An 18,042-nucleotide genomic window follows, 5' to 3' on the forward strand; every position below is an offset into this window, starting at 1 on the left:
GAGAATGGTTTGGGATTGGGAACCAAGTAAGTATCTCTTGGGTTTACTGTGTTTGCCTCCAAATACTTTTCCAGCACCAAGCTTAAAATGATTGCCTTTGTGTAAGTCAGCAGCAAAACTGCTGGTGTGGGAATAGGTTCAGGATTTCTCCCTGAACTTAGTCTAGGACATGCCTAGTAGAAGAGAGACTTTGGTGTTCTCCAGCGGGTTCCATCCCAGAAAGCAAAACATCATCAAAGTTACAGGGACAGTTGGGTTTTGGGGCCAGAGCATCCACTCTGTGATAAAAGAGCATCACTGCCAGCCCTAAGCTTTGTGTTGTGGAGTGCAACAGGAGATCCTGATGAGAAATGGATTTTTGTTGACCTTGTGTATGAAATATTGGCAAAACCTGTAGGTTTTCAGGCATTGAAAAAAGAAAGGGGAGAAAAAAAGTAGGAGCTACAATGTCATGGTCTCTGCCTTTCTGTGTTCTGAGTTTTGTCCAAAGATAGTACAAAATGAACAGTGAATGGTTAGCCCCACGTATGCCTGTGACAAGATTTGATTGCTTTTAATGTGCATTGCTCTTTTGGATGCCTGGCTCCCTCTTCCTTTTAGTCTGAAAAGGGTATCTCAGCAATACTTATAACTCGTTAATGGATGGGTGTCAGGAAGATGGGACTAAGCTTTTTGCAGTGCTGCCCAGTGACAGGACAAGGGGTAACGGGCACAAGCAGGAGCATCAGAAATTCCACCTAAACATGAGGAGGAGCTTCTTTAATGGTGATGGAGCAGGGGAGCAGGCTGCCCAGAGAGGTACTGGAGTCTCCATTTCTGGAGACATTCAAAACCTACCTGGATGTGCTCCTGTGTGACCTTCTTTAACCCCCTTCTTTAATGCCCTGGCAGGGGGGTTGAACTCCATCTTCAGAGGTCCTTTCCAACCCTTACCATTCTGTGAGTCTGTGATTCTTCACGTCCCTGCCCACCTCTCTCACTCCTCCCCCACAATTAAAAGGAAAAAAAAAAAAAAAGTTAGTGAATAAACAAGAAAGTTCTTTAAATAGTGAGCTCTTTGCTCTGGTGATGCACGGGGGAGCCTTGCTAGCGTGGTCCAGGTATTCACAACAGCAACCATGTTTACAGCTCTGGAGTGGGTCAGGATTTCTTTGTGGCTATTTTTTCACCTCGTTTCCCCCCACTAAGCCCCCTATGTATCGCCATCCAATTGTCTTGCTCATTCCTGATGCTTCCTTTGTAACATTAAGGAGCCCTCCCCAGGGCACACAGAGCTTTCTTTGTTGGCACCGGAGCCGGTGGGGAGGGGGAGCAGCGGCCGCCGCCACGAGCGGAGCGGAGCTGGCTTCACAAAGCCATGGAGCCCAGAGCCGGGCGCGGGCACCTCTGCCCGCTTCTGCTTCCCGGCACGCCTGCAGCCGAGACCCTGGGGAGTTAAAGCGTGCCAGGCCTTTGCCTGTGTGGCGAAATGGTGCGCAGGGGTCGCGGCCGGGCTTGGCGGCGGGGCTGGCGGCTCCAGGTGGCGGTGCTGACAGCCGGGTCACATGATGGCTGGCAGCGCCACCGCTGCCACCGCTGCCTCCACTCGCCCCGGCTCCGGCGCAGGCATCCCGGCGCTTCCAGGAATGTGAAGGCTGGGGGTGCAGGCTGGAAGGAGGCCGCCTCGCTTCACCCCCCTCCCTTTCTTCTTCTTCTCCGAGCAGGCTGAATTCCCGGCGGTCGCGGCTCGTGGAGGTGGCAGGACGGCGGCCACAGTTGCCGGGGGACTTGGGTCATGAGACTCAACTCCGATCGCGTTGGCTAGAGGAGGAGGAGGAGGATAGATGGGACTGACATGAACGCTCCGGCGGCTGCCAAAGCAGCGCTTAGCGTTGGGATGAATTAGATTGATCTTCTCTGCAGCGAAGAGACAAAAGAGCGGGGCAGCCGGGCAGCGTGGTTCCTCCAGCAGGAAGCCCAGCAGAATGGAGGGGCAGGATTGGGGTTATGAAACTCCCGGGCAGTGCAAAGGCAGCCTGCTGCAAACGCCTGGTTTGTGCTTCGGCAAAACGCTCGCTTTAAGGTGGTTTTGGTGATCCTGTTGCTAGGATTAAGCCTTTTTTTGCATTGCAGCATGGAGAGCCTTTTGTTTGAGTTAAATTCAGACCTCTTGATATGTCACCTGACAGTCTTGTGGTTTTGGATGAATATGGCTCATTGCTATTATTAACCTGAGTTGGCAGCCGGGCACAACAGGAGTTTAGAGGGATTTTGGAAAGTGGAACTGCTCGGGGGACAAAGATGCTTCCCAGGTATGGTCACCGCACAGTTCTTGAGGTGATTTTATGGGTTTAAAAGCTTAATAGTTGCACTGTGGTATAAATGCCTCTTTTCCAGATATGTGAAGCTTTTGGAGGTCTAATAGTTCTATTTTTCCTCTTTTAATTATATCCTACATGGCACAAATATGTGGGTTTTATCCCCAACTGGCTTTATCCCTTGCTATTTTGCACAGGGGAAGTGCAGTCTGCTTGAATCCTGCAAAATGTTGTGCTCAGTGCTGGTGAATTTAACTGACAGGAGCTGTGGTTTTTATTAAAACAGGTATTTCAAAACAGCACAGAGCTTGTGTGTGTGCATATCACAGAATATGTGCATGTTTGTATGCATATATATGCTTAAATCACCTAAGAGCAGAACAGGTACTTTTGGGAATGACATACCTGGAGTAGTCCCAGCAACACTCTCTGAAATTCTGAATTGTAAGTTCTGAAGCTGTGTAAATTGCAAAGTTACTCAAAACCTTCCAACCTACTTATTTTAAATGTCACCCTCCAGATTGTGATTAACTTTTGACTAGGCTGCACCTAACCTCTAGATGTTACATGTTGGGTTTTGGTTTGCTTTGTTCAGTTTTTGCTGGTGGAAAGGCATCTGACTCCTGTATTAGGCTTTGGAGTATAAACTAGGTATCTTAATGAGATCCAAGTGACTTGGTAGAAGGGAGGGGGGAAAATGCAAACAAACTCAAGGCAGCTTCGTATACAGTTAAAGAGTTGGACAGAGCCGAGGACCTTGGAAGGCAATAGAAGTTTAGGTCCAAGTTTATTATACTAAATGTGAAATATCTGGCTGCCTGTGTGCCTGGTGTACAAGATGTGCTTAGCGTCAGCAGCAGAAGTTTCCTGGAGCCCAAGCAGTGCAGCTATTCAAGGTGAGGATTGCTAAGCTGGTAAATGAACAAGACAGATTTATTGAAGTAGCATGGAGTTGACCCCTGCGGTGCTGCAGAGCCCGTGGCTGTCATCTTTCTCCAAGAAATGAGAAGGGGATGGCTTGGACGGCTTGGTTTTGACAGAAACATGCTTTCCTTCTGATAAACCTGGGAAATGGAGCCTCTGGAAGCAGTCAGCCCTCCTGGGAGGCTGTCTGAGATGCCCCACCATCTCTTGGTTCTTCCAGGCTCCTCTGAGCTTTGTGAAACTGCAGCTGAGGTCAGAGAGGAGAGGGCAGCGTTGCCCAGAGCACTGGGCAAGCTGCTTTGCAATCCAACATCACAAGCTCCCTCCGTGGCCTTGGCCAAGTCTCCGATGCCAGCTTGCTCTGCAGAATCAGCAGGCATTCACCACAGCACTCACACAACCCTGGTATGACCTCAGCTCATGTAAAGACAATTATCTTGCAAAAAAATTGTCTAAGTATAGATCCCGTGGTTTCTCTCGTTTAGGGATCCTCTTCCTCCTCCCAGCCTGATGGTCACATTATGTCACCAGCACTGAAGTGGGAGCTCTCACTGAAAAATGCCAACTTGGCACATTGGCAGTGCAGCCTGGCTCGTCCTTATCACGTGAAACCTGACAAAGTTCTTTTGTACTTCAGGTGTTAATATCAAAAAGATGAATCATCTGCCCATGCCTCTTTGACAAAAGCTAACGGGTGGTCTTCCAGAGCTGGAAGCATCATTACCATGAAACGTTGCTGGTTTCGTTGCTTCCAAATTAGTTGTGCTCTTTCAGAATGTTCTACACAGCTGTCTGTCTATAGCAATGGTCAAGGCATGAGTGAATTATTAAATTGCAGTAAAAAGGTGTGAAAATATGTATTATACCTTCCCCATGTGTCCTAGATACTCCTATCTTCTCAAATCCAAAGGAAGAAAATATCCATCAACAGATAACAGAAGTATGCAGAGTAATCTGGGCAGGAGAAGGGAATCCCTTGTTGCAAAAGGCATCTCAGTCAGGGCTGAGAAGCGTGTGATGTGATGTGATGACTGGGTTAGGCAAGGACCATTTTCCTTCTGCTCCTCACCCTGCTGCACAGGATACTCCTGGGCTGTGTGTGTACAGGTAAGCGGAGAAGAGACTGTGCGTGTCAGAACAACACTTCAGAAATATCCCCATGGAACAGTCTCCTATCTGCAGCACAAGCTCTTCAGGACAGGGACAGCCTCTGTCCAACACTCATGTACAAGCTGACTGGCCCAAAGCGCCACAGCAACACCACCACCACCTGTGAAGTATCACCTGCAGGAGCTGCGGAGAAGCTCTGCTCTGAGGCTCATCTTGCAGGAGCAGAGGAAGACGTTTGCTTCCGTGTGAAGCCTCACGAGGAGGGCATGAGCCAGGTGGACCTGCCGCCTGCTCTGCCCTGGCTGTTGTCAGCCTTTAAAAAGGTGCTAACATGAAAACCACGCAGAACAGATAAGCCAGCACAAACTATAAATATCATTTGCGTAGATGCGTTTAAAAATAGTTGGGAGTGATTCATCAGCAGGCAGTTTTTATAACTCTGGGTAACATGATGTAGGAAAACAATAGTTTGACTGATAGCTTCAACTTAACTTTTCCAGTGGTTAGTCATCTTCTAGATTTGAGCCACTTTACTCTTCAGCAAAGTCTTTTGCGCTTCCTACCTGCTTCAGGTCCAGAGAGGTTGTGGCATCTCCTTCTCTAGAGACTTTCAAGCCCCGTCTGGATGCATTCCTCTATGACTTGCCCTACGTGATCCAGCTTTGGCAGCGGGGTAGGAATTGACCTCCAGAGGTCCCTTCCAACCCCTACCATTCTTAGAGTCTGTGATCAGTTGCTGCCATGGCTTTTCTTCAAGGCCTCTTAAATATCCATGTTAATTATTAATACATCATCAGATACTATCTAAGATGTGTTAATATGGAACGGTTTTAAGAGTAGAGTCTCAGGCAGGAGGAAAAAAAGTATTAAACTTTAATGTCATGAAGTGCTGCTCATGTTGTAGTGGAAATGAGGAGGAGTTGAGAAATGGAGACTTGGGGCTTTTAAGTCTGGAGAAGAGCAAACTGAAGGAGATCTCATCAATGCTGATCAATACTTAAAGGGTGGGTGTCAAGAGCGTGAGACCAGGCTTTTGTCAGTGGTGCCTGGTGACAGGAGAAAGTGGTAAGAGGCACAAGCTTGAACGCAAGAAATTCCATCTAAACATGAGGAGGAACTTACTTAATGTAATGGTTCTGGAGCCCTGGAGCAGGCTGGTAGTGGAGTCTCTATCTCTGGAGACATTCAAAACCCACCTGGACGTGTTCCTGTGCAACCTGCTCTAGTTGAACCTACTCTGGCAGGGGGGTTGGACTCAATGGTCTCCAGAGGTCCCTTCCAACCGCTACCATTCTATGAGTCTGGGAATGTACTTGCTTACAATTCCAGGGGAGAATGGTGTCTTTTAATTAGATGAGTGGTGATAAAGAATTTCTGTCTCTCCTTTCATCTATTAACACTTGCAGAGTCTAAAATGGTGATTTAAAGTCATTCAGTTGCCTCTTGCTGAGGCAAGTCTCCAGCAGTACTAAACTTCAGATATATGACAAAATCCATCCTTGGAGAGCACCTGGAGCTCTGGGTTGCTGTGCAGCTTGCAGTGCAGGTGTCAGGAAGCATGTAATAGATCTAGAAATGTGAACTAGAAATAAGGTAAAAAAGGCAGGAAAGTGGAACAGATGGAAGAAGAGAAGAGCTAAACAATAGTAGGGTTTAAGAATGAACATGCACTAAAAATCATTTTTCAGACCTTGAGTTCATTGTTACTAGTTTCTATTAATGTCATGATTATTCATGTGGAAGTTTTGCCTTTCTACCCCCAAAATTCCTTTCCTTTGTGCTTTGTACTTATGTTAGAATCCATGCAGGGAGTGTTGGACCAGGTGATGTCCAGCAGTCCCTTCCAGTCCCAACCAGGCTGTGACTATGTGAAGTCTGGTTTTACCTGCTTTGTTTCCAAAATACCCCCCACAGCATTTATACATCAAGGATTTCTACCCCATTCTATCCATACAGGTGTTTCTGTCCAGCTCAACCTGTGGTGGAGAGCTCCACAGGACTGGTGTCCTCCTCAGAAATCATTTCTTTGTCACTGTTTTTTCACGCGAACTCACAGCACCAACTTTGTGGCAAAGTCACAAAATCACATCCACTGGTGAAAAGATTGTTGGGGTTTTCTTGATGGTGGTTTTTACCTTTGTTTGTTTGTTCTGGGTTTCATTCTGTAGGTTTTGGTTTTGTTTTGTTGGCTTGTTTTTACATTAGTTTCAAGGAATGATCAGAGAGTGATAGGTCAGACAGGAGAAAGTCCTCATTAAGAGACCTGCCATTTCCAGGGAGATGGAATCTCACCTTTCGTTGGCATTGCTTAGAACACTTGATTCTACCTTTCCTGGTTTTCCTCTAAGATTCTCCAGAAAGCATCAGTTAAATGTCAAAGTTGGTTTCCATTTATAAACAGAACTAATTATATTCAGAAGATCTAGGTCAGTTTCCATCCAGATGAAGAGCAGGGCTGCAGCATTGCTCTGCTACATTTGTTTTGAGGACGTGCTCTGTGTGTTTCATGCGGGAATTGGTACATTTGGGGTGGGGATCATCTGTCCAGACACCAAGCTTAACGGTATTTTAAAGCTCCTTGATGTCTTGCTCCCCCCTCCCCCGAGAAATGTGCCTCCCTGGGAGATGGTGGGGGGAGTGAGTTGGAGGTGCCAGTCTGCTTCTGTTTACTGTCTGTCTAAATGAACTTTCCCCCAGCTCTCTTCAAGTTTCTTCTGCTTTGGGAAGTGGCCTGCTATTGCCAGGGAATGTTTCTGGGAGGCTGCAATGTGCATAAGGACTCCATTATGTAAGAGAGATAATGCTTCTTTGGAATTATCACCAATTGTGATGGATAATGTCTTCTAAAGGCTGGTCTAGAGAAAGTTAAAATGTCATGTGAAGGAGCTGAGAAGTAAACAAGCTCTTGTTACCTTGATCAAATATGTTTCCGAATACAGCAAGTTTTATATTTAGCTTTCTCTCCTCTTAGTGTGTAATCTGCTCTTGGAGCTTTTTATAAGTAGACTTTTCTAAGATCTGGAACAGCTCCTGCCCTTCTTTGCCAGTAATTTCAAAGTCAAATATCAAAAGTACTAGGTAATGGAAGACGAGCTTTGGTCTGAGTGTGAAGGAAATGCAGATGGGTTGTGAGGGTGGAACAAGCACCAGCAGTTTATTGCTATTGTCACATACCGTGTCTTTATAGGAACCACAGTGGCCAGGCAAATGAGTTTGCACACATCTGTTGATTTCACTTGAATATAAGGAGATGGTTCCTCTGGGAAACTGGTTTGTCCAGCAGCTTCACTTGCCTCCTCCCTTCTAGCCAGGGTCAGGCTCATACAACAAACAGTCAAGTGCCTTTGAGCCTTGTGGTTGCTAACACTCCAAAGACGCATCAAACTGCATTTTGTTCTCCTACATTTTATCCAATACTAGATGGGGGTCATTAGCAGAGCCCCTGGTAACTGTAAGCTCTGCTCTGAGTCTGTCACTGTGCTTGGCTTTTGGTAGAGAATTTGCTCAGTTTGCTCTTTGTGTGGGCAAAGAATCGCAGAATCATTTGGGTTGGAAAAGACCTTTTAAGAGCATAGAGTCCAACTGTTAACCTAGCACTGCCAGGTCACCACTAAGCCATGTCCCTGACTACCACATCTCCATGGCTTTGAAGCTATTCCAGGGATGGGGACTCCACCACTGCCCTGGCAGCCTGGACTGGGCTCATCCCTCTGTGGACAGTGCGTGGCTTTTAGGTGCCCGAATGCAGAAGGTGTGCAGCTCTTTTGCCCCCAAATCTAGACATCAAGTTATTTCCGTTTCATGTTGCTCAAGCTGCTTTGTTGTAATAAGTTGCTTTTGACATTTGTTGCGCAGCCTTTTCTCTGCAGCTTCTGGTTTTCTCTCCTGTTGCTAAATGGTGAAGCCGAGTGGATTAGGAAATGGATTTCCTCTCTCTAGAGGACAAATCAACTGTATGTCCAAGTCAACTGTATGTCCTGATGCTTAGTTTCACCTTGCTGGGACTACACTAGTTGTAAAGCCTGTGAATCTACATTGGATGGTCTTAAAAACTTCTGACAGATAACCATGGCTTTGGGGATCAAATTCGTTTTCTGCTGTGACTTGTTAGAGAAGCTGTTGTATTACAAATCACCATTAGCCTGTTGGTGGCATAAAGCGTGGGCACACAGAAGGAAACCTTTTGGTTGGTGAATTAGAGGGAGAGAGAAGAGGGAAAGTTACCATAGTCCTGGAGTCTAGCCTGTCAGGTTTACTTTAATCTGTGTTACCACAGAATCATAGACTGCTGTGGGTTGGAAGGGGTCTTAAAGATCATCTAGTTCCACCCTCCTGCAGTGAATGGGGACATCTTCAACTAGATCAGCTCAAAGCCCTGTCCAGCCTGGCTTGATGGCTTCTGGGTGCCTTTTTTTGCTGAAATAAATGTTAACTGGGAGTCTCTATCCTTCATTAATGGCTGGAAAGTTCCAGGACCTTGTTTCTGGTTTCTTGGAGTTTCATGCTAACACTACTTGTCTAAAAGCCAAGGATAAGAGAGACAGAATTTCACTTGATCTAGGAAATGGCTCGTAACGAGCTGAAAGATGATTCCTCTTGGCATCTTGTTTCTTATCTTCCAAGAACAGAGAAGGTATGGGTGAAAATAGATTCCCAAGCCCATGGGCAACAGTGCTTGCTGGGCTTTAAAGTGATGGCTGCCTTTTTTAAATGGAAATTTAGGAGGATGGCTACAAAGCACTCTTAAAGACAAGGTCATGCAATGAGATCCAGGCCTGAGCTCTGCAAGTACTCCCTTGGCAGTGCTCCTCAGGAAGGCTCAGGAAAGCTCCCTTCCTTGATCTTGACTGCAAAAAACAGTTTGGGGTGTTGAAAGAGAAATGCTTTGTGTGTTTTGCTGACCCACGCAGCAGCCTGGCCTGGAATCATGATGTCTTAAGTGAAGATTATTTCTAAGTCAGTATAGCCAAGACTTGAACATAGACTCAGGCCCAAGCTACACGTGGTTCTCTGTTCCCCAGCACCTATGCCTGTGTATCAGGAGGGATGTTGTAGTTGATGCTGCTGCTGGAGTTGATAATGCTGGTCTTTTCCAACCAAAGTAATTCTGTGATTCTATATGGTCTGAAATTGTACCAGGGGGGGTTTAGGTTGGACAGGAGGAACAATTTCTTTGCTGCCAGAGTGGTCAGGCATTGGAACAGGCTGCCCAGGGAGGTGGTGGGGTCACCATCCCTGGAAGTACTGAAGAAATACCTGGATATAGCAGTTGGGGAACATGGTTTAATGGCCATGGTGGTGCTTGGTCAATGGTTGGACTTGATGATCTTTGAGGTCTTTTTGAACCAAACCAATTCTGTGATGTTATCATTCTACACATAGGTTACCACAGTGTTTGTGAAAGCAAGAAGGGTACAAAAGGTGCTTTGTGGGTTTTTTTCAGCTGTAGGGTTGAGCGCTTGAGGCTGGAACCCCATGGCTGCAAAGGCAGAAATTCATTAGTTTAAGGGAGAGGCCAGTGTGAATTAATTTATACTTTTTTTTTTCCTGTTTTTTTAATCCCCCTTCTTCTGATTTGTGACATTTCCAAGTTGTGTCTTCAAACACAAAAGCTGAGTCTTGTGACTTTGCTTTCTAAAAGCTGGATGAAAACATGAGCTGTCACAAGACAGAGGACAGGAGCTAGCCGGGCTGCGCACATCATTGTATACGGTTGTCGTGGATGGCTGCTGTTTGTGCCAGTGAAATCTGGCAAGTGGAGGGGAAAGAGGAAAACAAAAGGCACAGCTCTGGCTGTGGGATCAAAAGGTTTGATGAAATGGCATTGCATCTATGCTCCGCTTTAATAAAGTTGTATACGGAGATGATGGAGAAAGAACAGGGCCGTGAAGGGTGGTTGTAACTGAGCCTTCTGCTCTTTGCTTTTCTAATTACAGCTGGCCTCTGCCAGAGTTTGACCCGAGTCAGATCCGACTGATTGTGTATCAGGACTGTGAGAGAAGAGGACGGAATGTCTTGTTTGACTCCAGTGCCAAGAGGAAAATCGAGGACGTTTCGGTGTCGGTGAGCATTCTCCTAACTTACGTGATTTATAGTCTGTGGGCTTGGAAATGGCAAGACTGAGACATCCCAGATGTTCTGCTTTATTTACAGTAATGTTTAAATGTTGGTTATACACAGAGCTATGTAATTTAATGACTGAGGGAGCTGGGGTTGTTCAGTCCGGAGAAAAGGAGGCTGAGGGGAGACCTCATTGCTCTCTACAACTCTCTGAGAGGAGGTTGGAGTGAGGTGAGGGTTGGTCTCCTCTTCCAAGTAGCAAGCAACGGGACAAGAAGAAATGGCCTCAAATTGCACCAGGGGAAGTTTAGGTTGAATATCAGAACAAAATTCTTCAGTGGAAGGGTGGAATGGCACAGGCTCCCCAGGGAGCTGGTTGAATCCCCATCCCTGAAGGTGTTTAAAAGAGATAGAGATGTGGTGCTGAGGGACATGGTTTAGCCCCAGACTGGGTAGAGTTAGAGAACAGTTGGACTAGATGATCTTAAGGGTCTTTTTCAACCAAAACAGTTCTGTGACTCCATATTTAAATGCCTGTTAAGTTGCAAATTACTCAGGCTTCAGTGCTTTTACTCCTGAGAGCTTTAAATGCTGTGGCAGTCTCTTTATTCCTGGGCTTATCTACTTTTTGCTCTTGCAAAGAGAAGGATTCCTTACTGGGGCTGCATCAGGTAGTGCTGGTGGAGCTGAGGCAGGGTGTAAATGGGTAGTTTGGGATGTGCTTTTATGCCACAGTGGGGTCTACATTCTCAATCAGAAGGTCCTCCCAGCCCTGTGTCTTCTTGCATCCTGTTTGGTTAGCTTTTGCTAGTCATTTCTATGCAGTGCTGACAGATTTTTCACACCAAGTGACTTGAAAATTTTTTCTCTGTTTTCCCTTTTGGCATAGTCTGTGTGGTAATCTGCTAATTGAAACTGTAATGGATGCAGTCAGAGGAGGATACTTCCTTCTAAAGGCTCTGGCCAGAAGATTAATTTCAGGCCACAGTGCTATTGTAAGTGGCTGTGTGAGGCTGGACAACTTACTGCACTGCCTTGAACTTCCTTTTCACCATCCCTAAAAACACTTCCAAACCATTTCCAACTCTGCAAACAGAAAGCACTGCGAGACCAGACATTTAGGATCCCAGTTGCTATTACCCATAGGACCTACTAAGTTCTGTAAGTAGGAATAAACAAACCAAGGTTACCCCTGAGCCCTGGTGTTCATGTTGGGTGTTGGAGTACAGCCAGAAGAATCTTCATCCAGCATTGTAAACTCTGAGTGCTGCCAGCCTGATGCTTCTCATCATGGAGAATGACCAGGGAGTCCTGGTAGACAAATTCACCATGAGCCAGCAATGTGCTCTTGTGCCAAGAGGGCAAATGGCCTCCTGGGGTGCATTACAAAAGTGTGGCCAGCAGGTCAAGGGAGGTTCTCCTCCCCCTCTATGATGCCCTAGTGAGGCCACATCTGCAGTACTGGGTCCAGTTCTGGGCTTTCTAGTTGAAGAGGGACAGGAAACTACTGAGAGAGTCCAGTGGAGGCTGCAAAGCTGCTGAGGGGCCTGGAGCGTCTCTGTAAGGAGGAAAGGCTGAGGGCCCTGGGGGTGTTGAGCCAATAGAAGAGCAGCCCCGGAGGGGATCTGATCAATGCTCAGCAAGAGATAAATGGTGTGGGCAAGAGGCTGGGGCCAGACTCTTGTCAGTGGTGCCCAGTGACAGGACAAGGGGCAATGGGAACAAACTGAAGCAAAAGAAGTTCTACCTAAGCATGAAGAAAAAGTCCTCTGGTGTGAGGGTGTTGGAGCCCTGGAACAGGTTGCCCAGAGGGGTTGTGGAGTCTTCTTCTCTGAAGAGATCCCAAACCCCCCTTGCCATTGTGATCCTGGGCAAGCTGCTGTGGGTGCCCTTCTTTAGCTGGCAGGTTGGACTGGGTGATCTGCAGAACTCCCTTCCAACCCCCACTGTGCTGGGATTCTGGCATCTTGATCCTGAGCACTTCCTACATCCATGTATCCTCCCCTCTAACATCAGTTTGTGCCTCAATAGTCACTAACTTTCAGGCTTCTCCATCACTTACTCCAACATTTTTATGGCCATGACCCAAGATCCCAATTTCCTAGTTCTTTTGGGGGACTTTTTGCAGTCAAACAAGTTTCACAAGCCTGGAACAAAATGCATCTTTGCTTTTCATTTTAACTTGTTAGAATGGCTTTAGAATTTCTAAGTTCTTGTTCTTCTAGGTGTTCTTGCCAGGAAAATAGGTTTTTAAAGACAAGAGGTCTTTAGAAGTGGTTTGTTTTTAGGAATGGTTGGCTGTGCTTATTACTGTTACATCATTAATTATAAAGTATTACTTCATTAATGAAAAAGATGATGTGCAGTATAAATCCTCTTGGCCATATCTCAATTGATTTATTGAAAGCCTGAGAGCTCTGCAAGATAGATCTGCTCTTCCACAGTGAGCTTGCAAACTTCACAGTTTTGGTTTATTCCAGGAAGATCATTGACTGTGGCAGCTCAACAGCAGCAGAATAAAAAGCTGCTAGTGAAGCCTGTATGGTTCCATATTAACCTCTCCTTTATTTCCTTTGCTAAGGTGGAGGTGAATATTCACCAGCTCTCGGAAATGGGTGGGTGAGACTGGTGGAGGAAAACTGTTCCCAGGGTGTAGGAAATGGCCAGGACTCATCTCTAGTAACTTGATACAGCTCTTCTTTTTTGTGGTATTCATAGAGTCATGGAATGGTTAGGGTTGGAAGGGACTTTTAAAGGTCATCTAGTCAAACCTCCTTGCAGTCAGCAGGGACATCTGCAACTAGAGCAGGTTGCTCAGAGCTCCTAACAACCCGACCTGCCATGATTCCAGGAATGGGGCAACTCCCATCTCTTGAGCGACCTGGACCAGGGTCTCGTCACCCTCAGTGTTAAAAACTTTCTTCCTCTCCAGCCTGAATCTCCCTCTTTTAGTTTAAACCATCACCCCTTGTGCTGTCACAACAGACCCTGTCAAAAACTCTAGCCCCAGCTTTATTACAGTCTTCTTAAACTACTGAAAGGCCACCACAAGCTCTACCTGGAGCCTTCTCCAGGCTGAACATTCCCAGCTCTCTCAGCCTATCCTTGTAGGAGCAGTGCTCCAGCCCTCTGATCCTCGTTGTGCCTCTCTAGTAGCAGACTTTGAGAGCCAATACATTGAAACATTCCCTTGCCATGATATCTGCCTTCTCCAGCACTCAGATAACCTCATGTCGGGCAGAACAAAGCTTTGCAAGAGCAGGATCCAGGTGCAGGTAACAATGTGCAGGAGAGCCCTGGGCTCAGCTTGCTGGGGCTTCAGAGCAGGCCTGAGCAGCCAGCAGTGCACACTGGCCATGTCCAAGGCATTGTTTATTTTTCTTGCTCTTTATGACCATTCTCATTAACACAGATACACCCTGCCCTGTACAAAGCCAGATCTTGGCTCTAAGCACATTCCAGGGCATTCTCGCCCTTTTGCAGCAAGATGTGTGTGGGCTGGGCACTCTCCCTTCTGAAAGGGAATCTGTTCAGCACCCCACAAAAGCCAACAGCAACAAGGAGCTCTGGGATGTGAGTCTCCTTCCCACTAGATACACACACAAGTTATACACACAGCACTCTGAACACATCTGGAACACAGTTTACCCAGTGTAGTGATTGTTGATGTCTTAGAAGGAAGAATGAGCTTTTTACAACAAGTAACAAGTCTGTGAGATTTCCCAAGGTTGTTTTATTCACACATTGCACTGGGTTGGAAAGGACCCTCAAAGGTCATCTTATTCAACCCCCCTGCACTCAAAAGGGACACCTCCAACTAGAGCAGGCTGCCCAGGGCCACATCTTGAATGTCTTTGGGGACAGGGCCTCAACCACATCCCTGGGCGACCTGTTCCAGTATTTCACCATCCTCATTGTTAAGAACTTCCTCCTAATGTCCAACCTAAATCTCCCCTGCTCCAGTTTCAAACTGTTGCTTCTCGTCCCTATCACTGTAGGCCCTAAACAGTCCCTCCTCAGCCTTCCTGTAGGTCCCCCTCAGATACTGAAATGCTGCTCTAAGGTCTTGCCAGAGCCTTTTCTTCTCCAGGCTGAACAGCCCCAACTCTTGCAGCCTGTCTCCAGGGGTGCTCCAGCTTCCTCTGGACCCACTCCAGCAGGTCCATGTCTCTCTTGTGTTGGGGTCCCGTAGCTGGACACAGTACTCCAGGTGAGGTCTCACCAGCGTAGAGTGGCAGAGCCTCCTCTCTCAACCTGCTGGCCACGCTTATTTGTTAGGTAAGATAAATGAAGCATAAAACATTATTGTAAGAGATTATGAGAAAAGGACTGTGCTGCTCAGGAGCAAAAAGGCAAGAGCTGCTCGTTTACAGAAATTACAACCACTTCCCATGTACTTAATGAGAAGACACCATGTTGCAATATGGGTGGCTTATGTAAGCTCCTAAAGAACGTTGCCATGGTTCATTCCTGTTAGCCTACATGGACTGATGAAGACTCTTTCTTAAGAATTATGAATTGGGCATCATGATGGAGTGAGAAGTAGCATGAGTGGTGTCTCTCAAGGAGGCTGCAGTTGGAGCAAATGATGGGGACAATCATTTTAGCAGGGCCTGTTGTGCCAGCAGAAGGGCTGATGGTTTGAAACTAACAGAGGGAGATTTACATTAGGCAGAAGGGAGAAGTTCTTCACTGTCCCAGGTCACCCAAAGAGGCAGTGGATGCCCCATCCCTGGAACAATTCCAGGTCAGGTTGTTTGGAGCTCTGAGCAATCTGCTCTAGTTGCAGATGTCCCTGCTGTCTGCAGGGTGGGTGGAGGAGATGACCTTGGAACATCCTTTCCAGCTCAGACCATTCCATGACTCCATGACTAAGCACTGAGAAGGCTGTAGAAACTTCTGCTCTCTTTGGCTGCTTGAGCTTTTCTGGGCTAATACACCATAGAACCTGACCACTTATTAACTGGTACATTGCTGTTTCTTCCAGTTTCTGCATCTCACTTCCCCTCCCCACCCCATTTCCTGATGGGATTTATACCTCTGGATTTACAAAGAACACAGAGTGGAGGTTTGCAGGAGGGCCTAGCAGAGGCCAGACTGCTCTGGTTGAAGCCTTTTCAGCTTAATGCAGAGAACCCAGAGGGTTCCAGTTTGCTTTATGTTGCTGTGGTCTTCAGTTCCCGTTTTCTGTTGCTTGTGAGATGTGGAAGCAACTATCATTTGTGAGCTGGATGCCTGCAGCAAGGTGAGCTCTGCAGTGCTCTGCTTTATATAACTCATCTCTACAGATGGCAAGAGTTATGTGTGGTGGACCAAGGCTGAGCATGGCTCAGTCACTGGAATTGCACAAAATAGTAGGGGTTGGAAGGGGCCTCTGGAGATCATCCAGTCCACCCCCCCAGCCAAGGCAGTTTCACCTCAAGAAAGTCACACAGGAGTATGTCCAGGTGGGTTTTGAGTGTCTCCAGAGATGGAGACTCCACCACCTCTTTGGGTAGCTTGTTCCAGTACTCTATCATCCTTAATGAAGTTCCTTCTCATGTTTGGATGGAATTCTCTAAGGGAAGATATGGTTACAAAAATTAAGGAGAATCCAAGCAAAGTTTCCCAGACGCAGATGTTTCAAGACATAAAACAGTAGGCTCCAACTGTGATGAGTGCAAACTGCAGAGTTAGTGCTCACACCAAGCTGGGTTCTAATTATTAAAGCATTACTAGGTTCATATTATCCATGAGGGCAATGTGACTACAGCACAAATAAGGATCTTGTGTTTCCATTGGCTATTAAATCAGCCTTTTCATGCTTTCAATAAAGTTCAGTGTGGTGGGTTGAACTACCACACTCAATATCAGCTGAACAAGGACTTTGGGAAGGTATTGCCCAGAGACGGACAGAAGGCAGCTGAGAGTTTGCAGTGTGGCCTTTAAGGTATTTTAATTGTGCAGGAGGTGTGATGTTTTCCCTGAGCCTTGCTAGAGTTAAAGTTGGTGAGCAGAGCCAAGAGGCAGCAGCCTGGTGACTGGGAGGGCTGGCAGCTGCTCCACTGGGAATGTTGGCCGAGGGCTGTGCCAGACGCTTCCACTGAGGCCGGCAGCAGATCTGCCTTAGGCAGCTGTGGGCACTTGGCTTGGGGGAGGCAGAGAGATCCCCTTTGTGAGTCCTATACCTTTTTTGGTGCTAAGCAAGAGGTTCTTCCTTGGCTTTCCAGATGGGCTATTGATCAGCCAGACTCTCTGAGCAGAGAGCTGGAAGGCTGCTGCCTCGTGACATCAGAAAACTGGGGAGCTTCCCTGCCTGAGCTCTGTCAGGATATGCCAGCAGAGCAGAGCCTTTTCCAGCCCTGTGACAGGTCATGAGCAAGTGTCTCAGAAGAGGCATCTGCATGTTGAGTCTACCATGACAGCCTGTGACATGAGAAGTAGAGGTTGTTGTTGCCTTAGTCAACACCCAAACATCCACATCCCTTCAATTTTTGAGTATCAAAGTGCTTGGTGGGTTTGATCCATTGTCTCCTCTAGAGAGTTACTTCAGAGTTTCTTCCTCATACACAAAAAGAATGCTCAGGGAAGACCTTATCACTATATTCCAGTAGTTATGGGGTGGCTACAAAGAAGCTGGAGACTGTTTTTACAAGGAGGCACCTGGAGAAGATGAGGAGTAACTAATGTAAGTTACTCCTGAGGAGATTCTGATTAGACTCAAGAGGAAAATTCTTATCAAGAACAGTCAGCCATTGGAATCATCTCCTTAGGGAAGTGGAGAAGTCCCCAACATTGAGCATTTCTGAGATTCAGCTGAACAGGGTGCTGGGCCATCTTCTCTAGATGGTGGCCTTCCCAAGAAAGGCTGGACCAGATGATCCTTGAGGTCCCTTCCAACAGGGTATTCTGTGATTAGCAAGTGTCTAGTTTCTAGTGAGACTCCGTTACTTGATCTGCAGGTGAGAGTGTTGTGTCCTCTGACTGATTTGTACTTGCAGACTCATTCCTGTGCTTGTCTGCTCCTTGTTCCTCTAACACCTCCTTGTCTGCTTTCCACTTGCTTGTCCTACCAGCCCCACTCACCTCCTTGGGTGGTGCCTCGTGGCTGTGTGAGGTCCAGCCACCTTGTTGGGTTGTACTGAGTGTCCAAGCCAGGAGCTGTGTGTGAACACAGATCTGTTCCTCCAAGAGCTGTGATAACTGGGCCTGGTTTGAATTTCAAGTCGGGCACAACAAGCAGCTCCTTTTCAAGCTGCAGATGGCCCGGCCAGTGCTGAGCTTTCAGCCTTAACTCTGCCTCTCCTGCCCACGGTGTGCTTGGCTTCTCAACCTTGGCACTGCATTCAGGCTAACCTAATGTGTAGGCTGTGCTGTATTTTGCTGTGCTGCTGCTCTTGTGAGGGACAAGTTGTGTCTCCAGAAGTGGCAGTGTGCAGAGGCCAGCTGAAGTGCAAGGGGCAAGCGACTGGGATAAAGACTCCTACAGAAATGGGACCATGAGGGAGAAGTGAGGAGTAAACCAAAGAAGAAGCTGGGAAGGGGAACCTTGTGTCAGGGCTTTCCTTAGAGCAGGCTGAATAAGCTCAGGGAGGGGGGCTGGCTGTCTACTTTAACTGCTCATTTCCCTTTTTATATTGTCTACTGGTGACTTAACACAGTAGTTACCATT

The 18,042-nt window shown here is 47.0% G+C and overlaps 1 protein-coding gene across 3 annotated transcripts in view; it reads left to right on the top strand.

Moving 5' to 3' along the window:
• FNIP1 (folliculin interacting protein 1) overlaps window positions 1–18,042 on the top strand; it is an 85,967-nt gene that overhangs the window by 25,438 nt on the left and 42,487 nt on the right. For 2 of the 3 annotated variants that reach the window (XM_054168287.1, XM_054168288.1), the window contains exon 2: window positions 10,268–10,394. In XM_054168287.1, coding sequence (XP_054024262.1) covers window positions 10,268–10,394 — 127 coding nt within the window. Of the gene's footprint in view, window positions 1–1,621; window positions 2,292–10,267; window positions 10,395–18,042 lie in introns of those variants that run through there. The other variant, XM_009896897.2, reaches the window with a different exon arrangement.

Source organism: Dryobates pubescens, chromosome 16 (assembly GCF_014839835.1).
Source record: "Dryobates pubescens isolate bDryPub1 chromosome 16, bDryPub1.pri, whole genome shotgun sequence".
Classification (NCBI taxonomy): Eukaryota; Metazoa; Chordata; class Aves; order Piciformes; family Picidae; genus Dryobates; species Dryobates pubescens.